Below are 23,562 nucleotides of genomic sequence, written 5' to 3'. Positions count from 1 at the left end.
AATGTATGTGCTCTAAATTAAGCAAATGCTGCAGTGCATTGCCCCTCTGCCTGCTAGTGTGCTCTAGTGGCAAAGCATGTGTGACGCTCTCAAACTGAGACCTGTTTCTGCCACCTGGACTGCTGTCCTTTCAGTGCTCAAGGATTATTAGAAAAAAAATGTTTACTTTGCACAGAATGCAGCAGGAAGTTCTCTGCTGGTGTTGTCTCTGAGGGAAGGATGCTGCTGATACACATGGCTTTTTCCATATCCCAGTAGTTCTCTCACACATAATTGTATTTGCTACAGTGAAAGAAATGGGGATTGTATAGTTGAAAGCATATCAAATGCATGTGTATACACAGGTATTGAGCGTATTTGCATCGCTCTGCTTTTCTTTCCAAGTTAGCAAACAAGCAAAATCCTTGGAAAGGTAAGCAGAAAACAGGTGTGCAGGGAATGATGAGATGCAGTGTTACTTGTAATCCCCAGTCAGTATGGAAGTGTCTACAGAACTTGGTATTTTGATACTTCAATTTAAATACTGTTTATCAACTAAGAGCTTGGGTTCCTTTAGAGAGAAGAGGGTTAGGACTGATAGAAGGGTATTAAAAGCACTGGAATTTGGATGGGGTAGATTTGTTTGGCTGCTTCTTTCTAAAAGTTGTTTTGCCCAGGAGGAGTGGGTAGAAGTAAGTACTGAGAGCCTTGCTTTAGCAGAGTTCTTAGGCACAACTTAAGGGGAAGTTGTTTCTTGACTTAAGAGTCTGTACTGTAACAAAGGACACTTTTAGTGGTAAAACCAGAGCTTGAATAGAGGGAGAATTTACTGTGGGCGATGATTCAAATCTCCCAGAACTCTTTTGTGCTGCCAGTAATGGTGACACCTGCAGTTTTCAGCAGTGAGAGCTGGTGGATTAATTCGGCAGCTGCTGAGCTGCTGCCTCACTGGGCTCGGCTGCATCCAGCAGCAAGGGCGTTCCGGGCAGCTGGGCCTCGAGGGCGGCCTGCAGGCAATGCTGGCTGCTGGGAGAGGGGGCTGGGGGCAAAAGGGTGAAACGACAGAAGCAGGTTGGACTTCTGTGAGAAAGGGGCAGCTTGGAGAAATTCAGTGAGCTAGGTATGGGACTGAGCAGCTCAACGTTTAAAGTGGGAAAGGTGTACACCGTGCAGTGTGGAAAAGGAGGCTTGTTTACTTTGTACTGTGGAAATTCGACGCAAGCAAAAGCGTATCAGCTCATCACTAGCACGAGAGCTGGCTCTGCTGGCCGCAGGGACCCTCTGCCCCAGCGCCTGCGGCTGCTGCCCCTCTGCTGGCGCTGCCGTTTCCCGGCCGCTCCCGCAGCCCTCACCGCGCGCGGCGCCATGCCCTTCCCCACGCGCCCCCCGGAGCTCCGCTGCAGAGAGGATCGCAGCGCCTCGCGGGGCTCTCTGGGGTGCCTGAATCTGGCTGTGTCCGGCACGGGGCAGCCCCCGCCACTCCTCACAGAACCGCGTGAACCCTAACGGAGCCTTGAAGAGAGTTGAGGGGGTTCGCAGGGCTGCGGTGCTTTTGGCCCCTGTTGACATCATGGTGTCCTCAGATGCGGTTTGGGTCCACATCTCATCTACACTCCTCTGAGGTGAGCAGAGGCTCAGGAAGTGCAGTGCAAGCCCCAGATTCTCAGAAGTAGTTCAGTTTTGTGTGGTAGAGAGAATAGGTGAGTGTGTGGGAATTTGTAGCCAGTACTGAATACGGTTTTCCTGTGGAAGCAATGGCTTCATCCCTCAGAGGGGCAGTTCTCAGCACTGTCCCCTCAGTATGCTGAGGTAATTCTACCATCAAACCCCTTATTTATTTATTTATTTATTTATTTATTTTTAAGACAAGGCATAGGAAATATCTCTTTAACATGCTGAAATGAGGCACTCGTTTGCACACAGTGTTTCGGGATCTGGAAGTGCACCTTTCCTTGCTCTGGGAGCAGGCCAGGATGGGGCCGCTGCCAGGAGCTCTTGGCGGGAAGCAGCGCACCGCCTCCTCCGGGCACACAGCGGGCTGGCACTGGCCTGGCAGGACAGCGTGCAGTAAAGCGGTCACTTACATAATGGTGCTGACCCTCAGTGAATCATACAGAGCAGTGTGACTTGGCAAGTAGAGAGAAATGGGGACTCCTGAGCCTTCCTGCTGCTGGGGAGCTCTGTTGCAGGCCCCCGTTTGAGTGCTCACAAGAACACTGATGCTTATAAAGGAGGCTTGAACAGAATAAGGGCACTGAACTTTGTCCACATCAGTCTGTGTGCAGGCTGTATTTTTCTGAAGCCACAGAAGTATTTCTTGATGGTGATGTTTAGATAACGTCCCTGATGTCCAGAAATACTGATTAGCCTTAAAAATGTAAGGTAGCTTTTGGGGCCGTGATAATGCAAACTAACAGGAAAGGTTCTGTATTTAATTTGTTGAGAAGTGTTTTTGAAAACAGAAGTGGGAAGGGATCTTTGAAACAAAGAACCAGAGTCTAATAGAAATACTGTTGTAAAGCAGACAAGGTAGAATATGGTAATAGGCAACACAGCTGTTTCTAATCACTCTAATGATTAGAATCTAGTGATCAAAATTAGGTTTTATAAGGCTTTGTTCCAGTAACTCTGTTTTTCAGATTTGGAGTATGCTTGCCAGGTTGTACATTCAAGCAGATAAGTTGAGACTTCAGGGGGGCAAGGTGCTTTATCCCAAGTGACTTCACTTGGCAACTTCAAACACAAGCCTGGCTTCTCCTGATTTTCTAGAGTGAATAAACAACGATGTATCTTAATCATGCAGAGACCGACATGTAAGTAACAAGCGTGAGAATACAGTAAATGATAACAAAATGTTTGTGCATGGTGGTGCATCCTGAAACATTCAAGATAAGTTTAGATCTTCATGTAAAATAAATAAGCCAGCAAGTAGTAGAGGCTAGTTTTACTTTGTAGATGTTTTCTGGCATATGAGTTACAACTTATGTGGTGCACTAGTTGCAGTGACCTCCCCAAATCTATCATATACACTGCTATTTGACGTTGTTCAGATAGTGTGTTTATTTTCTGCTGTAATTAAAGGAACAGGAATCTGAGCAGAGAACTGTTTGTGTTTTATTTTGTTTTTTGGTTTTTTTGAAATGCTTTACTTGCTGCATAGATGGATTGCTAATATTGGTAGGAATCAGTAGGACTGAATGTTTACTGTGACATGTTGCCCCTGGTGAAACCCATAGGAGTTCATCCCAAATAATTCAAGTGGGATCAGAGTCTTTATATTTAATAATTCTGCATTGCAAACTCATTAGGGTAATGGTTTGGGCATCTTACATCAAGGTCTTTTCACAGAGTGGCATTGAAGAATGTACTGTTCCGAGTATCTTGCTGAGTAGACTATTTAACATCAGGAAAAACTGCAACCCTCATGTTCCAAGTCTGTCCTACTTAATATATTTTTCATATATATATATTTTTAAATACTCTTTTCTAAGTTAAAATCTAAGGCTAGGCAGTCTGTATGGCTACTAACTTCATTACTTAGTATTTCATCAATTGTAAAATTCTTCTAATTCATTCTGATAAAAGAAATGTGGGCAGACATTATCATATGCTTACTCATCAGACCAGCTTCGTATTACCAGGGGAGAAATGGTGAAGTCAAAGCATGAGAGGTGTATTCCTTCAAACAGTTACCTTCTGAAACAGTAAGGGCTCAGATGACTGTTTTTTCACTTGCCTTTTCTGAACACACCAAGCAGAAAACTGGAACCAAACAAGACAAAATGCTATACACAACAGAAAGCTTCCTTACTATTCTCCTGTCTTAAATTCAACTTTCCAATGGCATTCACTGGAGAATAGGAAGAAGTAGCTGTTATATTATGAATGTACCTTTCATATATTAAGAAACTTGCTGAAAGGTTACTGCTTCTGGAGAAGCTTGATACTAAAACTATTGGAGGAAACCTATGTTAGCACACAGCAGAAATCAGCCTTAAGCCTGTGTGGGTACAGAATTCAAAATGAGTGCAGCAGCTGAGAGCCTTTCTCTACCAGCGTTGCCATTGGCAGAATGCAGATAATGTGCACTTTTCTTGTGCTTTTTGACTTGGTTTTTCAGTCATCTTTTTCTTATTCCATAAAACCGGACTTTTGAAACAATAGCTTAAATGATTAACTATTACAGTTACCTGACCAAAATACTTTCTCCTGGAATGATTATCACCCAGTGAGCACAGTTCTATATATCTGTGTAGCTGATGCTTCATCTTCATTCATTTTGTGCAATGTACTGCCAGACAGCTGCAAAAACTGGATTTTAAAATGGAAGAATGAGTCCAAGCTGAGAAGTCTGTATATCTTCTGCCTTGCACAACAGAGGTGATTAAGCTGCTTGATATTAGACTACATTGGAAAGCCATTTTATGGGACTCTTTATGCAGAGGTATTTTCTTAGCAAGCATTTATTTTTGTGATGTATTGGTTGCTGTTAAAGGGCATTAGCTCTGATATACAATTTTACAGTACTTAAGCATCTCTTAACATTGTTCTGTTTCTTCAGTACTTTGTATTTAGGATCTGCTAAAACTGAGGTAGTACTCAAATCCTAAAAAGACTTTTCTGGAAAATTGAAAGATACCTTTTGTCTGTTCTCTGTGCAATAGACAAAAACATTTGCCTTAATTTGTGGAAAAGATTCTTAACTTGCAGTGCTGTCTGTGTGTGTGTCAAGGTGTGGATGCTTTAAATCAGGCTTACATTGTGGAACAGGGCCATTTTGCTGGGGGACCTGGCCTAAGCTATGAGCCTGCGTGAGAGTGACAGGATCAGGCCCACAGTGAAGGTTTTGTGAGCAACATAACTCTGTTTTGGAATTTGCCATGTTTTTCTGCTGTGTGGGGCAGTGTCGCATCGAGTCCATGGTTAGATAAATGTGGCTTAACCTGACTACCAGATAAAGTGTTTGTTGGTGCAGCATGCAAGTGTTACGGGCTAATTATGTGGGTGAATGGACGATCTGGGGACTTTTCTCTCTATTAGTTGTGATTTCTTATTGTACTGATGCAGTGCTATCACAGAGTGGTATGGCCCCGGGGCTGTGGCTTCCTTGAAAACTCTATAACTGAGCATAAATTTTGTTTCTGTAGTAAAGGAAGGCTAAGGTGATTAGGTAAAACTAAGTGCAAGTCTGTTAAATAAGATTTCTGTATTGGTTTCCAGAGTAGAGGGAATTTGTGTGGCTGACAAGTGGAGGTGGGAGGGATATTAGAAGCTAATTGCTCAGCTATAGGCAGATGCCTGACCAAAAAGGAGCTGTGAAGGTATTTTTCAGTAAAATTTACAGTCTCTTGCAAATCAGTTTTGAACACAGACCATCAGAAAAGCTTTACCATTTTGTTGTTTGTTTGTTGCATGAATTAGCAGCATCTCTGACAATTCATGCTTCTCTTTAGCCTGGGGAACGTCATAGGTAATGCTATGATAAGTAGCATTTGGTCGACCACCTGCTCTCTCTTATTCTGGAAATATTACAATTGGCTGTGGAACAACTATGAACTGATCACTTGACCATGGCAAATCAGCTGCCCTCATCAGTGTGTTCTGGTATATATTTAACTTAATAATGTGAGCAGATGGTCATTATATTGATTCATGAAGCAAGGGAGACAGCATGGCTGTCTTGATAACGTTAGCATCGGTGTGGGGCAGTAAGCAAGGGAAGGAAAAAGTGTCATTTCTTTGCTTTTTTGATGAGCACAGGACAACCATGTACAGCAATTAAATAAAGGCAAGAATGCAATTCCTCAAGCCTGTACATATGATCTCTTATCTGGAGATAGCTGTGCTAGTGCACAGGAATGCTGCTGCTGAAATCCTTGTATCATTGATGTTGCTTTTAAAAAATTAAATTAAAAAGAAGTGGGGAGGGGCAGTGTCTTGTAGGGTTGTTAACCTTCTCACTCTGCCACTAATAGCGATAAGACTTTTGATGAAATATTGAAGGGAAAATGTCATTTAAGTAGTCATTGAGTGATTTTTGCAAACAACTCCTTTGCTTGTCACCTCATTAAATGTGGTATAACTGGATTTAATCAAGAAGCTGATTCTATAAAATATTCAACAACTTCCCTTGTTAGCTAACCTAGTAAGTTTGCAAATTCCCAGCTTGCATCAGCTCAAAGGAAAAGCTTCATTTAGTTCTTCATTTTGTAATTTCCACATGAGAAATGGTATACACAGAAGAGCATTCTCTTGAGCAGGAGCTTAATCTCGTATTTTGGTTCCTGTTTCTCCCTGTTGCTGATTAGCTTTGCTGTCTTATCAGTTTATGTCATAGTATGTGACTATAAATTGACTTTGCAGCGAGGAGGGAATTTGCTTCGTCTTCACAGATGCTGCTGTTACCATGGAGATAAAAGGACCAATGGCCTTTTCTTGGTTTGGACTGTACTACAGTGTTCATACAGAGACGGTGCATTTGAAAACGCACCATTTGGTGCTTTCAAATTTCAGTCTGAATATCAAATGAGGAAGCATATTGTTTTTTCTTGGTGATGAAGTTAAATAATAAATACAGATCTGGGACTTTTTTCGGAAGCAGAAAGCAAGCCTGTCAGGAATGTGAAAACAATGTGGCTGGTTTGTGCTTGCTGAACCTCCTCTCTGGGCAAAACCTTTTGGCTTTGCAAAATATAACCCTGTAGAGCCTTTGGGTTTATCTGATGCGGTGTTTGGGGCTGGTTACATCACCAGCTTACTTATCTGTGATGTTCCACCATGGCTGATCGTGAATGAGCGTGCAAAACTGTGAATGTATTTTTTTTTTCCTTAAGAAAGCTTTTCTACCTCAGATTGCGTGAAAGAAAATATAAATACCAAATCCACAACACATTCAAGGATGGCTTGCAGAAGGTGTTATTTGTGAGTACCTTTTCCTTCTTCATCTGTCATCACGTCTCTGATATCTGTGTTGAGGATTCCAGAAGTGGGAGTAGTGATCAGTTTATTGTTTGGTAGGTTTCTTTCCATGAACCATTTTTAGGGTGTTACCTTTTTTAGCAGATGAATGATCTGTATCTTAGAAATGCACAGATGCTGGTTGTGTTTATGTATATAGATACTGAAAAATTTAACCTAATGAAATTGAATAAACCAATATTTAGCAGTGGGAAAAACAGTGATGAAAAGGGGAAAACAGAACACAATACTTTGCATAAAAACAATGTAGGATGCTAGGATGAGTCAAGAATTTCTTCTGTTTTGCTTGAATGATTTGTCATATAAAAGTATAATCTGTCTTTTGAATATATAAATAGTAACAAAAAGGAATGTACTACAGTCTTGAGCAATATCCTATCAATAAAGCAACATTCTGGTGTGGTTTTGTTGCTATATGTGCTTTTTTATATCCTAAAGATGCATTATTTATTATTTACTTGAACAGTTTCGCAAACATTACAGTCAGTGCAGCAGGAGTTTAATGTTTTGTTCATTCAATGCAGTGCAGCAGCTCTTCACATGAGCTGTCACGTTTGGCCGAATGGCTCAGTGCTCATCCACTTGTAGCAGAGGAAAGGCAATGCTGAAGTTTCCATCATGTTTGTTGTGTCAGCGTCAGGCTACATACAGAAATCACAAGGGGTAGTTTTGCTTGGCTGAATTCTGGTGGCTCCACATGGCTCTCACTCCGGGCTCTCAAAGAGTGCTGCAGCATTGTCCTGCTTCAGATAAAAATCGTGGAAGTGTGCAGTTAAGTCGTCCTTTACCATCCACCCTCGCTATATCAGTGCTTCCCTATCAATCCAGTGTTTTGAAATGGCTGTACGTGTTATTTGCATTTCTGAACTCTTGTTGAAGATCCTCTGCATAGAGGGTTACATGTAGTGCTGCCCAGGGATCACGCACAAAGCAGATGCAGCTGTTGTCTGTAGCTGCTGTCTGCTTTTTGAGTAGCGGCTGAGGGTCCTGGGTAAACCTATTTCATGTTCAGTAGCCCTGCCCACATGCAGGCATAGTAAATTCAGCCGTTCGAGAGTAAACTGCTTGAAATGAGTATTGAAAGAGTATTGAAATCTTGTTCTTAAACTTTCTTTAGCCTGTTGTTTTACGGGGATGGCACAAATGGTTGAGTTGAAATGCTTGAAAATGAGAGTAAACTTGGAGCCGTACATGGGAAATCCAAATAAGAAAAGTGAACTTGGAACAGGTTGTGGGCTTCACAGTGTATACAGATCAGCTTTGAAAATAATGCCACATGTTTATACAAGGGAGAAGTAATCTGTGTAGACTCCATTGCTCTTTGGGATCTGGTATTTGGGGGATTTGTAACTCTCAGTTGGAAACAGAATTTCTTACAGTGTTTATCACGTGATGTTAAGGAATATTTCAGCTCTGTAGGTTACTTTCTTTAACAGCGACACTCCATGCGTTTGTAGGACCACTCTGTGCTGTAGTTCCTCTATTGCTGTTTACCTTTGGTATCTTTTACTTGCCTCAGCACATTGCTGTAGAAAACAAGATGTAAGTTGTTCCAAACTGAAATGAAATATGTTAAGTTGGTTCCACCTGCTCTTTAATGTGTAGGTTAGTTTTGAGATGAAACCTTAGGTAAGATAAATCTGTTGACATACTAATAATATACAGTAAGGGCTTTTGCGTTTTTAAATATAAGATGCATCTTTTTTACACTTCAGATATAAAATAGAGGAAAAAACAATCTGGATTGCTGTTTGGCTTTTTTTAGACCAGCAATAATGTCAAACTACTAGGATTAGCAAAAATATTTCTAATGCCATTGGTACAAGTAATAGGATTTGCATTGCTGTAAATCTCTTATGCTATATCTGTTTAATTTCATTCTTGGCATGTTGGTTTTCCCTTTTTTGTGGGTGTCAGGTTCATCGTTTATAGATGTGGCTTTTATGTTTGGTTTTGCTGTGATTAACGCTGTGAAATTATAGGTGGGGCTGTTCCGTGATGTGAGTTGCAGTTTCATCAGAAAATCTTGAACCTTTTCACTTACAATGAAGTAGAAAAAATAAATGTAGAAAAGATGCAATCTTCTGATTTAAAATATCATCATCTTTCCATCATATGCAGCCTCACGGATCCTTGCTCTGTTTCATTTCGTGTTTTGGATTGTGTGTTTTTTCTACAAATTTGAAATGACAAGTAAGCAAAACTCGTACAGGTGTGTTTTATTTGGGATGTCAATGTCTGCGTATCACTGCTCAGAATAGATTTCTTGCATTAAGAGTTGGTCAAAAGGAAAATAAACGATCTTAATTGTATTTGTCTATAGATTAACAGTCTTAATTAGATTCACCCTCGATGCAGCTAACCTACTATTGGAGACTCCCTGTAAACTGTGTATTGGCCAGGATGTAAGAGAATCACCTAACGCCTGTTTATTGGGTTATGTAGGCTAATACTTCATTTCTATGAAACTAAAAATGAATTTTAATTATAGTTTATAAGATAATTATCTGTAACGTTAATAAGCATAAGGATGGAGTAGAAATGAAACATTTCTTGTTTAGTGTGTTGTCATTGGTACTGGTCTTGTTCTCTGAATGTGATTATTTTAAGGCCCTTGTGATGGATGAGAGGTCAGTGAAAGCATACTTAATTTCTATTTTTTAAATCCAGCTGTGGACACCCGGGTTGGAAATACATAAGGAGTGGTATTGCCCCAAACACGAACCTCTCCATTTATGTTTCTATTGTAATTTGTAGAAATGCTGATATTCCATCATTTTGATGACAACTGAATTTATGTATTCTTATGCAAAATGCAGCGGTTTGTACTCTAACGTACATGTACTGAGCTCTTAGAGCTATAGATTTTTTTGAACGTTATTGATGCCTAGTAAAGTTATCACTGCTTTTTATTAAGAAAAATCCTATCCTATATTGCTTTCAATTAGTTTACATGACAACTGCATGGTGAGCGGGGGGGGAGGAGGGAGATGCCAACACTGCAGATCTAGAGCATATGGTTGTGCTATTACGTTGGTGTTTATTGGGCATGGATCTTGCTACCTTCTGGTGAGATATGCATGAAGCTGCATCTTAGTGGACATGTCTGCAGACAGCTGTGATCTCACTCAGACTGAGGAGTTGGGATGAGTTGCTATATAAAACTATCTGCTGTTTTCTCTGCACGATGAATTTCTGAAAAAAAAAGTTATCTTGTGGGAACAGTTAGCACACTGAAAGTATTTCCAGCGTGATTAACCAAACGTTAATTAACAAAAACTTAGGTAGAGTTGATATGAGCCCTTGTTACTGTGCCTTTGATTTTAGACCATGCTTTTGGAAGTAAGTTACTATATTTAAAATTTTATTTTTTGCTACAGAAGTTATTAGGTTCGTTATAGAGGAGCAGGGCAGACTTTGCTATCTTTTAAACATGATCTTATCTAATCTCAGCTGTAACCATAGCTCTGGGTTGAGGTGGAAAACTATCAACTTGTAAAGGAAAGTTATTCTTCATCAGGTTAAAATGGAATTAAAATGAAAACATTCCTTTTATTACCTTGTAGGCATGAATCCAGTCAAATAAATCACTGTATTGTGAGCTGCCTCAGATGACAGTGGAGCAGGAGGCCCTGTACAGCAGATCTGCTGTTTGCAAGCTAATTTAAAAATGGATCTGTGTTACCTAGTGCCAGGTATACAGATTGCATTAGGCAGCACAAGAGGCTGTTCTGGTATAAGTTTTAGGTGGTACTTGTACGTAGTCATTAAAATGCAGTACTTGATGTAAAGATATACCAGAAGAAAGGGAAGAATATTGGCAGATGGAGGTGACAGATTGTTTCATACAAAGAAGAGGAATAGCATGTGAAGTAACAGGGCTGCAGAAAATCGCAGTAGTTAAGATGACCAAACATACCTACTGGTGGTGTGCCAAATTGTCAACTTAACAGAGGGCTGTATTAGGAAGAAATGTTTTTATTAATACAGCTTTTCTAATTATTGATGACATAACTGTGGTCTAATGTCCATGTACAAGTACCACCTAAAATATCTGTGTGAAAGCTGACAGTACTGTTAGGAAGAAGTTCTATGACAGTAACGGTGTAATAATTCTATCAATTTTTTCAGACATTATGTGCAGTTAGAATAAAACAGCAGTAAAACAAAAAGGGCAGGATATCCTATCCTGAGTTAGGAGGAGGAGCCTTCTGTGGGACCCTGGTGTTTCACTGTGTTGATGCAGTGATTGCTGCCACTGGTGGCGTGGCAGCACTGTTATTGTCCTGCAAGGAGCTCCCTTGGAAAACAGAATGGATTGTTAAAGCAGTCGGAATTCCGAGTTCATAGCTGGGTGTTCTGTTTTCCCAGGTTGTTTTAAAACCAATACTGAGAAATATGTCTACTGTGTTTAGGAGGCTGATTGGTGATTGTAGCAGAAAATGAAAACATGTTGCCTTTTAGTTGTAGCTTTACTTGTTGATCTAGGTCATTTTAATTTGTGTCTAAACAAGACTGCAGTACCAAAGGAATAGCAAGGGACATTTTTGTTCAGCTGATGAATACAAAAGTGATGTTAAAATGAGTGGCTTCTAATGACAAATACCGGAATTTATATAGGAGATAAAGGAACGGGTGAACCTCCTTTGGGTCTGCATAGTAACATTGTAAATTGGACTTGTTTAATGTTGGTATCTTGAAGGAAATGTGATTTCAGGGTTTTATCATGCAATCATAGAAGTTATTTTGGAATTAGTTCTGTTTATACTGTGTCAGTAGTGTGTTCTCAAAAGAACTAATAAATAAACTTCTAAAATGACAAGTGGTTACCTATCCATGAGAATGTGGGGAGAGTTGGAGGAAACTGTCTGCAAATGGGAAATGGCAAATCTTCCATGGGATGTTGCAGTGATGTTTTAGAAACTGAAATTATCAGAAACAGCATTCATCAATTTAGTCATTTGTCTTGTGTCAGTTCTGAAACTTCTCATTATTTCTCATTTTAAATCACCTTAGGAAGATGTAAAAGCAAGCATCTCTGAGACTGCCACCAGTGATGTGATGAAGGTGATCACTTCTCCAAACTCTTTACGTTTATTTCTTATTATGTCTTCAGGTGCTATGACTTAATTCTATTTTGAGTGCAAACTTGTGTTGAAGGCTGATTGAAACATCTGAGTTTTTAGTGGTTCTATTTCTTACAAAAGAGAAGTTGAAGCTGAACTGATACAGTCCAGAGGAGAAAACAAATGAATGTATTGCTTTAGCATGTGACTAAAGGTACAAAATGCCCCATGCAGATATTACCATGTGCCAGCAGAAGGTGGATTTGCTTTGGGTAAAATTAGTATGCTGACAAAGGCTGTAAGCCTGAGCCTTATTGGTTATCAGACTGAAGAGGCATCAGTCAGTAGGAACTAGAGGAACCAAAATGCTGGGTCATGACAACTCCTGAATATTACAGCTTGGAGCACAGTCCAGACCTCATGTCTGCTTCTGTAACTGGTTGGATAAGAGTCTATCTCTGAACAGCCTGAGAAATGGCTGAAATCTAACTTCACATACTGAACATATGTCTTTAACATCTGGGATATTCTTGTTGGAAGAAAGCAGTATGTGGTAACTTAATTACAAGTCTGTAGTTGAATGTTTTGTCATCTGTTTTGTCTGTTCTATACCTTCATCTGTAAGGCAGTGGAGTGCCAGTGTAGTTACTGTCTGACAAACCTATAGCACTTCTCATTTGCTGTCAAGGTGACTGGACTTTTGCATTTCCACTGCACCTTCAAAAAGAAACTCAAAGCAGTTGAGCTCCTAAGCAGTCTTGTGCATTGGGTGAGTATTAACCTTAAGTGCAAATGAGGAAGCTCAGATTCCAGAGAGAACTTTGTTGTTGTTTTGATATTTTTGAACCTAGGAAGTCAGAGTAGGACACCCTCTGGACAAATCTCGGTGGGATAGCCAAGAGTGAGCTCTGTTCAAAATATTTCATTGCATGGAGCTAAATACAGACATTCATTCATGTCTTTACTAGTTTATTTTCTGAAGAAGGAGATACTAACTGATAGGAATGGAAAGATTGGTCTAGGGATAAAAAAAAAAAAGAAAGGGGGGGGGGGAGTGAGGTCGGGGTTTCTTCATGCTAATCTCCTCATTTTGCTTCTACCAAAAATCTTAGGTATTCCCAAAGCAGGGAGCATCGATTTTGTCAATGTGATCAGTTTCCCTACCCAACGTGAGGCTTTATCATACAAGGCACAATGATAACATACTAGCCTGGTTCTGTGACTTGTGTGGAGCAGCTTGTGTGAATATCATGTTTTTTTCGTCAGAAAATGTTACTCTTCCATGTTTGAAGTGCTTTTGCCATGGTCCATCAATGTTTTTGACAACATTGTCCATCTTTTAGAATTGTTAAGGTCTTCTTTCCAAGTGGCATGAAGGTGCCACTATTGCTCTTGCGAGGTGTTAGCAGGGTATGTCCCATGATGGCAGTCTGCCTAATGACTGAATTCGGTTGCTGCTTTGTTTCCAAAAGCTCAGATACTTCATAGGAGTTACCTTCAGTTGCCATCTTTAAACAGAAAATCCAGTTCATCTTGGCCTTGCAATTGCTGACACAACATTGGCAATAGAATCAGAACAGGTTGACCTTATGGGGTTTCTTTTTTTATAAAAGGATTAGTAACTAATGCCTTTCTCAAAAGGGCTAACTTCTTTTGCATAACCATGCTGCTTGATCTTCTAAGAGAGTGATCTCATAGGACTTTGCTCTAAGCCTCAGGGATCCAGAACAATCAAAATCAATCTTCTGAAACATTTGTCAAGATGCCAGGCAAAAGACAAGGCAGGATGGAAATGTATGTGCCCTGCACACATTCTCATTAAATAGTCTGTTTGGATTCTTTTGACTCTAAATGAGGATTTTCAGTTTAAAGGCTATTTTTGTCCACGTGTTCACACCGCAGAGTTAGGAAATAACAATCTGAATTGTATGATTTCATAGAAGAATGCTGTGTCTTAAGAAATTTGATTAGGTTGATTTATCATGGATGACTTACTGTGCTAAACCTTGTTTAATGCTTCTGAGCAAAAACATCAACAATGCTAAGTGCACTGTGTGTTGCTTAAAGATTGTCTAAGCCTTACTTAAGATGCAATGCTTCGTATCATTTTGCAAATCTGTCTGCATTAATTTGAAACATGCAAATTATCTATGATGTAGGATATCTTTTTGTGTTGTAAAGCTTTTTCTCATGTTATGACATGACATCACTTAAATCTGTATTGCACATTTGAGAATATTGCTTAAAACTTGGGTGAAGCTTAGATTCTTTCAAATTTGTAAGTGACGTATTGCAATGTGTGTATAGTTGCTGGGCCTGAAGAAAGCTTATGTCCTTACTCATCTCATTGTACCTCCTCATGCTTAAGCATTGTTTGAAATGCCATTAACAAAGAAACAGCTTGACTGGTGCAGAGTAACATGCAAGTCTGAAGGTCCATTTCCATTTGAATTTTAACCCTCAGTGTTTATCTTTTGCCTCTGTTCCATACAGCAAGGCAAAAATTAAGTCTTAAATTGGCATTTTATTTTTGTTGCGACAAAACTTTGATTCTTCATTGCAACAGATCATCCCTATCATTCTCGATGTCTGTATTTAAACTAGGGGACTATTTCCCTCTTCATTTCCTGGGATTCAAAATTGACAGCTGTATTTCAAATTTCATTCAAACTTAATGGGATTTTCAATTATACTTATTAGCACCTGCTTTTCCCTAAAAAGCCCCTTTCTAAACACTTGGTGTTTTGACTTTGTGTTTTTCCTTGTGTCGTAGGTCTTTAAATACTCTGCACCAGTTTTGCTGTCCAGCTCCATTGTACCATACCCAGCTAGCAGTCCCTGCCACACACTCAGAGTACAGGTAAGAGTAGATATGATCCACCCACTTGCTGCTTTGGAGGAGAGATCTGATGTTACAATTTGACAAAAGGAGAGAAATGGCAGCTTAAGTTTTAAAGCATAAAATGAAAAAAATAATAATTGAATACTAAGAAAATATCTCAGATTTTTGGCATCTCAAGGGATAGGGCTATTTACTTATTTTAGGCAGCATTTAGTTAGATAGTAAAATGGGTTTCGTGCACTTTAAGAGGCATGTCTCCCTAGACTCTTTGAAAGATAGGAAGAAGTTAATTATAGCTTTAGTTCTCACAAAAGTAACATCTCAAGTCATTGAAATTTTCACATAGTTTGTGTAGGTTAGAGTTTTCCAAGCAAAACCTTTTTTAAAGCCTCTGAGTATTTCACAACAGTGTGGTAGGTAAGTCACGGCTATATATGCATGGACCTGGAGAAGGCTTGGTGCTGCCTTTTGATTTGAGTGGAAGTAGGGCTTTTTAAAAAGATGCAGGTCCTCAGTGCTGAGTGGCCTACCCTACATCTATCAAAAATATATGATTCCCAGCTAGTAATTTAACATGTCTGTTTTCAAATCTTCGATTAAATGGGGACAGCAGTAATTGTACATCTTAATACAAGTAATTAGCAGAGCCAGAGAGTTTAGCAGTCAGCTTACGGAAACATTGAGGTACAGGTAACCTAAGTTACCAGAAATGTGAAAACTGTTAAGAAACTGTGCATGTGTGTCATGAAGAAACTTGTCTTTAACTGTAAGTGATTAACTTAGTCATGATTGCCAGCTCATGAATAGTATTAATATAAAAATATTGGAAATCTGGTGCTGAAAAATCAACTTGCTTTGCACTAGTAATAAGGAAAGACAAAAACAATGAATCCTAAATCTGTGAATGCCTAAATACTTCTGATTTTAATCTTTCATGTCTTAGTTTTGTATAACCACGCATGTTTGGATTCATCCTGTTGTTCTACATTGCAATGTCACTTTGTCTGCTATTTTTCCTCTCATTAAAGCTCTTAGTTTTATTTGGTGGTAGTGAATCTGTAGCCCAATTGTAAAACAATTTAGTATTTCTTCATGAGGAGTGAGACTTCAGTGTAATTCCATTCCCCACTTGCTTTTTAATGAGGATTTTATTTTTTCCTTTGTTCTTAGTTTATAATGCTTCATTTTAGGGTTTTTTTTAGGGATTTTCCCATAGAGATGTTGATGGCAAAACCAGTAGTTTCTTGATTGTTTCAATATCTTGCGCCATGAAAGTTATTTGTATCTGTAATATATCTTTTGGAAAGAAAACTTTTAGTGGCATAACCTTATCCTTGGAAAAGAAAATGCCATCCATCTCTGGCTTACTTCTGTGTTTCTTTGTGCAGTAAAGTAATAAATGCTCTAAGTGTGGCTGCAAAGCACATACTGCAAAGCACATACAAATTTGTTAACGTGAGATAATATTAATGTATTAATAGTAATAATGAGATTATTAATAGTAACTAATAGTAATAATGAGAATGTTTATGTGCAAAAATGCACAATGTAACAATTATTATGGTGCCCAAATTTGCTGTAAGTCTGCAACCTTTTGTTTAAGAATTGGGGTATGTGAAGGAACTCATCACTAACCTTAATTACTCTCAGGGAAATTTGGTTCTCAAACTTTGCAACTGTGTGTGTAAGTGTAATGGGAACTCAGCTAGAATCTGTGGAGATATGAGAGCTCCTAACAATTGACAAGATAACTGTAGCAGCACTGCCTGTGTTCGTGTAGTCCTAATGGAACAAACAATAGGCCAGTCACTGGCTGCTAGGAAAGTTAACATGCTTTGCTCCTCCCTCCCTCCCTCATTATTTCCTATCAGCAGCAGATGATCTGTGCTAACCCCCCATTTTATTATGAGTTACTGAAGAAGAGCTGTCAGGAGTTAGATACAGCCTTGTTCTTCTCTTACGTCTTTTTCCCAACACACAAGTTGCCTGGGTGATGACTTTTGCAAAGGGTGATACTGAGTCAGCAGCATATGACAAAAGCAACCAACTGTGCTCAGGGCTGTGTTAGCAAGAGTGCTGAGCAGCAGACAGGGAGGCCTCTCTCCCCTTCTGTCAGTCCATATCCTGGGGGTTTGTCTGGCTTTTCAAAAGACATCAGGATACTGGAGCATGTCTGGCAAAGGGCCTCCTAGGTGGTTGGGGGCCAGAGTGTGTGACAGGTGAGGAGCGGCTGGGAGAATGGGGCTGCTCGGTGTGAAGAAGAGAAGGATCAGGGCTCTTGCTGTCTGCAACTCCTCAGTGGGAGCATATGCAGAAGGTGCGGCGAGCCTCATGTAGAAGATGCACAATGATGGCCCAAGTAGCAACAGACAGATTGCAGTGAGACAAATTCCAGTTAGATACAAAGAAAGGTGAGGAGTGAATTTCAGCGTGAGGGTAGTCAAACACTGGATCAGAGGCCAGCTAAGGAGATGGTAGCTCTGTCTTCAAAGTACTTGGTTCAGGTGGGACCTGCCCTGCTCAACCTTATGTAGCTGGCCCTGCATTGAGCAGAAGACTGGACCAGACACTAGCAGAAGTCAACTAGCATAAAGCATCCTGTGATCCTGAAGCACTCCTCCATGGAGAAATAAAACAAGCTGCAAGTTTGTTCTTCACTGGACTGAAGAACTTTGGTTTCATGATATTCAGGGATGTTAATACTGTCCGTCCCACATGCTATCCCACACATAACTGTGGTGGGTCACCCTTGCAGTCTTTCCTCCTTTCAACAGTTTGGTTGACCCATGAGTTAGGTTTTTCAAGCTGTTGTATCCAAAGTGATTGTTACCACTTGACATCCCTGCATCCACAATCTCTGTCAAGTACTAATTCTGCATGTTTTCATAAATGATCTGTAAACAGGAATCCTATTTTCTGAATGAAAATCAGCTACTAGAATACTAGCACAGTTAGGCTTTTAATTCGCACATACATTTAATAGTATTAAAATTAGCTCTTAGTCTTCCCATTTATCAATTTATAAATAGAAATTGGTAGAAACAATGCAAACAAGAACGGGTGTTTCATTCTAACTTCAGATTTGAGGCTTTATTTAGAAAATACACAGAGGGATTAATTTTCTAGCCCAGAATTAAAAATTAAACTTGCTCTAAAAGAAGCAATTAATGAATGCACTATGGTGAAATCTGGAGCATTTCTGATTTGCTGGTAGCTAATTGCTGGATGTTTTATTCACTCCAGCAGTTTTATTTCCAGTCAAGATGATCTTTGGCATCTGTTTTGAACTGTTAATAGAGAAATAATGCATTTTTAATAACTGCAGCTCTTGCAGTAATCCCTTGCTTGCTCATTTTACAACGTTCAAAATAGAAATAAAATGAGTTATCTTGCCTTTTTCCTATTCTAAGGAAAGTTATAGGAAGCCTAAGCGTATAACGTGCTTCCAGCTAGTTATTTATCTGTCTGTGTTCCAGTTTGCCCATATGCCTCCTGTGTCTGCTCTTTTTTATTTATTCTTGTTTGGAAGTTGAGAAAACAAAGCAAAAAATGTCTGTGGCTTGGCTTCTTTGAGTCCCTTTCTATTCCTGCTTTGCAGTGAAGAGTCTTAGAAGTAACATAGTCTAGTTCAGAGCTGCAGATTCCATGAGGTGCTCCATCTTTGTACTGACCACCTGAATACAGATTTTATGTCTGATGTGAGGGCAAGGTAAAGGAGATGATGACTGGAACCGCAGGCTTCAGAAAAAAAAACAACCCTGGATCTGTGTAGTATTTCCTGTACGTCTATTGCTGAGCCTGCAGCCCTAATACTGCTGTAGCTGTCATCTCTTCAGCCTTTTGTGAGGCAAGTTGCTGTAGGAATAGCTCCAGACAAGAAGTTATAACAAAGAGTGTTTGTGCTTGAGAATACTCTTTAATTGTGTGAGTATATTGATATGTTACAGGCAGCTACAACTGCAAACAGATTTGCTTACCACTAATATCTAAGAATCTTGTGATGTGATGTGTTTGTTCGTGATTCTGTGATTTCCTTGTTTTGTTTTGCATGCAATTTTGACTGTCACTCATTGCTTTCCCCATCTGCTTTACCTTCCATGCTTCTAATATTTAATTAGATGCCCTTATCATGTCCAAAGGCATCTTGAAACTAGAGATTTTTCTTTTTTTTTCTTCCCCAGTGATACCTCTGAAAACAAACAGATAATGCAAAGGATGTTATAGTACCAAAGAAATCACATCATTTTCTTGCAGTGTCTACCTGCTTAATGTTTAATCAGCACCTCTGGGAGGTAAAAATATTGTTCTGAAAATACTTCACTTCTGTAAAATTTTAATGTGGAAGTTTTGTTTCAGCAGATAATGTTGGCTTATGTGCAACAAACCATTGTATAGTAGATGATATTAGGATTAATGGTGCTATTTCTTTTCCCTGGGCCAGTGGTAGGCATTGTACCTATTTTCTTACCCTACCTGGCTAATGCAGAAGCGTAACCTGCAACGATGCCTGGCTGGCAAATGTTTTTCTATCAGTGTGCTTTGTTCTTTATCTTCTTTTCAGGAGCATTGGGAGAACTCCCGCACACTAGGCAGGGTAAATGGGGAACTTCTTGCTCAAATTCTTGATGTAGGAAAATATCTGTTTTTTAGATAAATTTGGTTCTTCACAGCTGCTGACTTTTTCTGTTGATAAGCTCTATGCTGTTTGCCAGGCTTAGACAAATTGTAAATATTTCTCGTGTCCTTCATATGAGCATTTACAAAGGCATCCCACTCTACCAAACAGATGCCTCAGTCATGTGGTACCTTCCCAATTAATGATTAGTCACAGACAAAACTAGCAGCAGGAGCTCTGCTTCAGAGTCCTTTCTACTGTTTGCTTGGCTGTTTATTGAAGATTTCTACCAAAAAAAGCTGAATAGAAATTTAATTTCTAACCGAATAGCAATTGCCTAGCTGTATACCTAGTATACACAAGCACTCTCTTCTTTGTAATATGCAGGGTTTTAAAAGCTTGATAGTGTTTTTTCACATTAAGCAAGGGAGTGAAAACTATGTTGCTCAGCCCAGCCAGCACGTCTTGCTTCTAGATATCCTGATTTCAAGATGAACAAAGCAAAACAAATCCAAACACAGTCTGTGTGAGGTCAGTGTGAGGTTCAGATGATTACATAAGCCATCCGTGTTCATACCCTATGATGTAGGAAAGCTGGAATAATTATGGGAATACTTGTAATTTTCCACTTGATTCCTACGTGATCTAGTGATACAAAAAGGGCGAATTGTGTTCATACACAGCAAGTTAACTGAAAACAATCAGAAGGTGGAAGAATTTATAAGATTTATGATTTGTTTTTGGATTTTCTTGTTGTTTTTTTTTTCTTCCTTGTGTTCCTTTCCACCCTTCTTCTTTAGCTTGTTATTTTGTTTAAAGGAAACAATCACCCATGGTTGTGTTACTGGTAAAGAAGTGACCTCATCCAAGCTTCCTGCTCTGCCTGCATCCCCTCCTCCACCCGCCATAAAGCACGTTGTAGCATTACAGATGTAGGTATTCCAGACTACTTCAACAGCCTTTGTGCCTTCTGGTTAGTAGCACCATTCATGATGCTGGCAACGCTGCATGGAAACAGTTCTCTCTAATTTAAAGGGGGAGGGGAGGGGGAGAGAGGGTGTGGAGGGTCAAGTAGAGCTCTATCAATCATCAATACTTCTGTGTGTAAATCACCAGCAGAAGGGGAATGCATCTGTTCTGCATTTGCAGTGAAAAACAAGCGAAAATCACCATGAAATGTTTCTTCTTTAACATTTTAAAATAAAAACTCTGTGGTCATAGTAGACAGAGTATGCTATATAACTACTTAATGTAGTTTTTTTTTTTTTGTATGGGAAAAATAGAAATTGCCATTTTAAAACAGTCCTTGGATCAGAGTTTAACACTCCTTTAGCATTGTTAATCATTGCACTGAAAGTCCAGTTGCTGACGTGAAAGGGGCTGCCAGCTGGTATTTACCAGCAAATTGCACTGTTTGTGGATTTAAAAGCAAACAAAAAGAACAATTCAAGCTTAATTTTTCCTAATGCTGTTCCCTATGATTCTGTTCCTCTGTCTCTTTTCTTTCTTGCCCCTCCTCTTCCTTGGCAGGGAAGATAATGTTCTGCACCAGTTCTGCTGTCCGCCTTCGGGGTCTAGTAGTCCATCTTCAAGATAACAGAGAAGCTCGGGGTCGCTAAGTGTGCAGTCAGTGCTACGTCTGTGTAGTCCATCTCTCCTCTTCTCTCTTACTGGTGTGTATGGGACTGAAACTTGCATGGATGCCATAGGATTCTTGTTCATATCAAGTTTGAGTTATTCAGAATGTCACAGTCATAAATTTTTGCCATCAATACTTGGTAATCCCTTCTCCATGTTCTTCTACAGCTCTCCTCCATGTGTCCAGTATTGAAAACCAACTGCAAACTGTAAACAAACACATAAAATGCACAATTTATTTTGAAGTAAAATAAACAGTATCGTAAGTCTTTAAGTGTACTGTGCGTTTTGTTGTTGTATGTGGTCATGTGGTATGAAAGGTACAAACTAATGTGATTTCTTCTCCCCTAGTAGGATAGGAAGAGGGGCAAGCTGTTTATTACAATCTGCATTTGGCCAAGATTTTTCTGCTGTTGACCCTAGAAGTTTGCCTCAAGGCTGGGAAACCACCAATATGACATTTTATGCACGTTACTCTATAGTGATTATGTGTAACCATTGTTTCTTTGCTTTTTGATTGTTATGGATAACCAGAATATCTATGTTATTACACAGATTAATAGGCTATGAATGATTACATTTCTTAGATTCTTTGCAGTCTTTTTGCTAAGTATGCTAGCCTGTGTTTGTCAAATGAAGCGTTAGCACAAGTACAAGATCATTTCTTACATACTTCAGGTACTTAATTGGTGAAAATATTTTTCTCTAAGCTGTGCACAAAGTGAACTAATTGAATGGCCCTGTAACTTTAGATAGATAAATGTCAACAGGTCCACATGAATCTAAGAACAGAGACCAAGTTACCATTACCAAAAAGGCACTCTGCTAATTATACCTTTCCAGGCACATCTTGTGGCTCTAGCATAACTAAGAATAAATAAGAATTTTGCTTGAATCTTCCAAAATTAAGCAGCCCAAGCAGGTATAATGGGAAACAGATTTTCTATGAAGTGGCATTTACTAGCTAGCAGGGAAGTAAAATTGGAGGGGTGAAGGGGCTGTTTAAAATATTGCTTCTAGCTCTCTGGAGCGGAGAGCTGGTTGAGTGTAGGGTGAACATTTGTGGGTTTTTGTTTTGTTTTTTCTTTTTTCTTTCTTTTTTTGTTTTGTTTTGTAGCTATATGTAGTTTTGAGGATAGAATAAAAGGAGAATCAGAATCAAGGAGAGAAACTGCAAAGGTAGTGTAAGGTTCAGTCTCATCCTGCCTTTGCTTATGACTCTGAACAGTTAGGGTTGATCCACTTCTTAACATTGTACCAGTTTATGCTTCCTAATAAATATCTTCTTGTGCCTGCTGTAGGCATGATCATGAAGTGTCTGAAGACTAGAGAGGAACTTGCAGAAAGCTAGTCTGCCTTCATGACCTTATGACATTTTGCCCATGTCTCTTATTCTGACTGCACTGACTAAAGAAGATATGTCTTTTCCCATTATTTGGTGTTGAATGCAGTGTAGCTTCATGTTTGCCTATCTCTTGGTGTTGGATAAACATGAAGATCTTTCATTCCCATTGAAAAATGTGTGAATTACAGAGTGCAGAAATTAGGTAGCAGATCACTGCAGTCTAGTATGTTATTGGAAGCGTTCTAATGTTTTATGGGCAGGGTACAACACATCTAAGCGTTGCTGACCATTTTGGCCTTTAACTGCTATGATGAGGAGATTCTCAGAGTTGCTACCCAGAGATAACAACTGTAGGAATTTCTGATATTTTGATGTGCTTATCTCCCTCTCAGATGTAAACAGTAATTAACTCTCTTTCCTTGGTGCACTGAACTGGAGCACTGTAATTATTCTCTTCCATAGGGTAGGATTTGTCCAATCTTTTAATAAGTATCTTTTGTATATTTGTATAAAGGAAAAGAAAGAAGAAAGACTACTGTTTAAAAACGAAAATTAAAGCCACCAGCTGTAGGTGGTGCCAGCCCTTTTGCCTTGAATGTGGTTGTGGTTAATGATGGGTCTCAAGAGAAATGAGGTAGAGAAGTGATCAGTGTTATTAGCTGTAGCAGGATGTTATCATTGCTTGTTTTCTATCTGGTAGTTTTCCAGTTAAGAGAAGATAGTAGCATTATAATTTGCTGGCATTTGAAACGATTTAAGTTGGTATCCGCAGTATTATCAAATCCTGGCATTTACTCTGCATGGAGCAGATAGAGAAGTGACCTTCTCTCATGCTGGGAAGTCAGAAATGCGCAAGTAAACACTTGCCTATTTAAATAAGTCATGGCTGGCTTAATAAAACATGCAGTGAATTTCAGGATTTAGTACTGGAACCTAGAAGGGATTCCTTTTTAGCTAGGCTGAGTTGAACCTAAATGCTGCACAACATTACAAAACACAGGCTGCAGAGGAAAAATTCCCTTTTCCTCCTGATTCCTTGATGATTTTTCAACTGCTTTTGTGAATAGTTAACACTGTCTTATTGTGCATTCTATTATGG

The 23,562-nt window shown here is 39.4% G+C and overlaps 1 protein-coding gene across 18 annotated transcripts in view; it reads left to right on the top strand.

Moving 5' to 3' along the window:
• IQSEC1 (IQ motif and Sec7 domain 1) overlaps positions 1-23,562 on the top strand; it is a 365,521-nt gene that overhangs the window by 179,334 nt on the left and 162,625 nt on the right. For 10 of the 18 annotated variants that reach the window (XM_040646649.2, XM_015293450.4, XM_040646647.2 and 7 more), the window contains one exon: positions 14,797-14,883. The exons of 5 other annotated variants lie outside the window; for them this stretch is intronic. In XM_040646649.2, coding sequence (XP_040502583.1) covers positions 14,797-14,883 — 87 coding nt within the window. Of the gene's footprint in view, positions 1-6,440; positions 6,901-14,796; positions 14,884-23,562 lie in introns of those variants that run through there. 3 more of the 18 variants (XM_015293460.4, XM_015293457.4, XM_046900094.1) reach the window with 2 other exon arrangements.

This window comes from Gallus gallus, chromosome 12 (genome assembly GCF_016699485.2).
Source record: "Gallus gallus isolate bGalGal1 chromosome 12, bGalGal1.mat.broiler.GRCg7b, whole genome shotgun sequence".
NCBI classification, from domain to species: Eukaryota; Metazoa; Chordata; class Aves; order Galliformes; family Phasianidae; genus Gallus; species Gallus gallus.
This window is presented reverse-complemented; position numbering and strand designations above follow the sequence as displayed.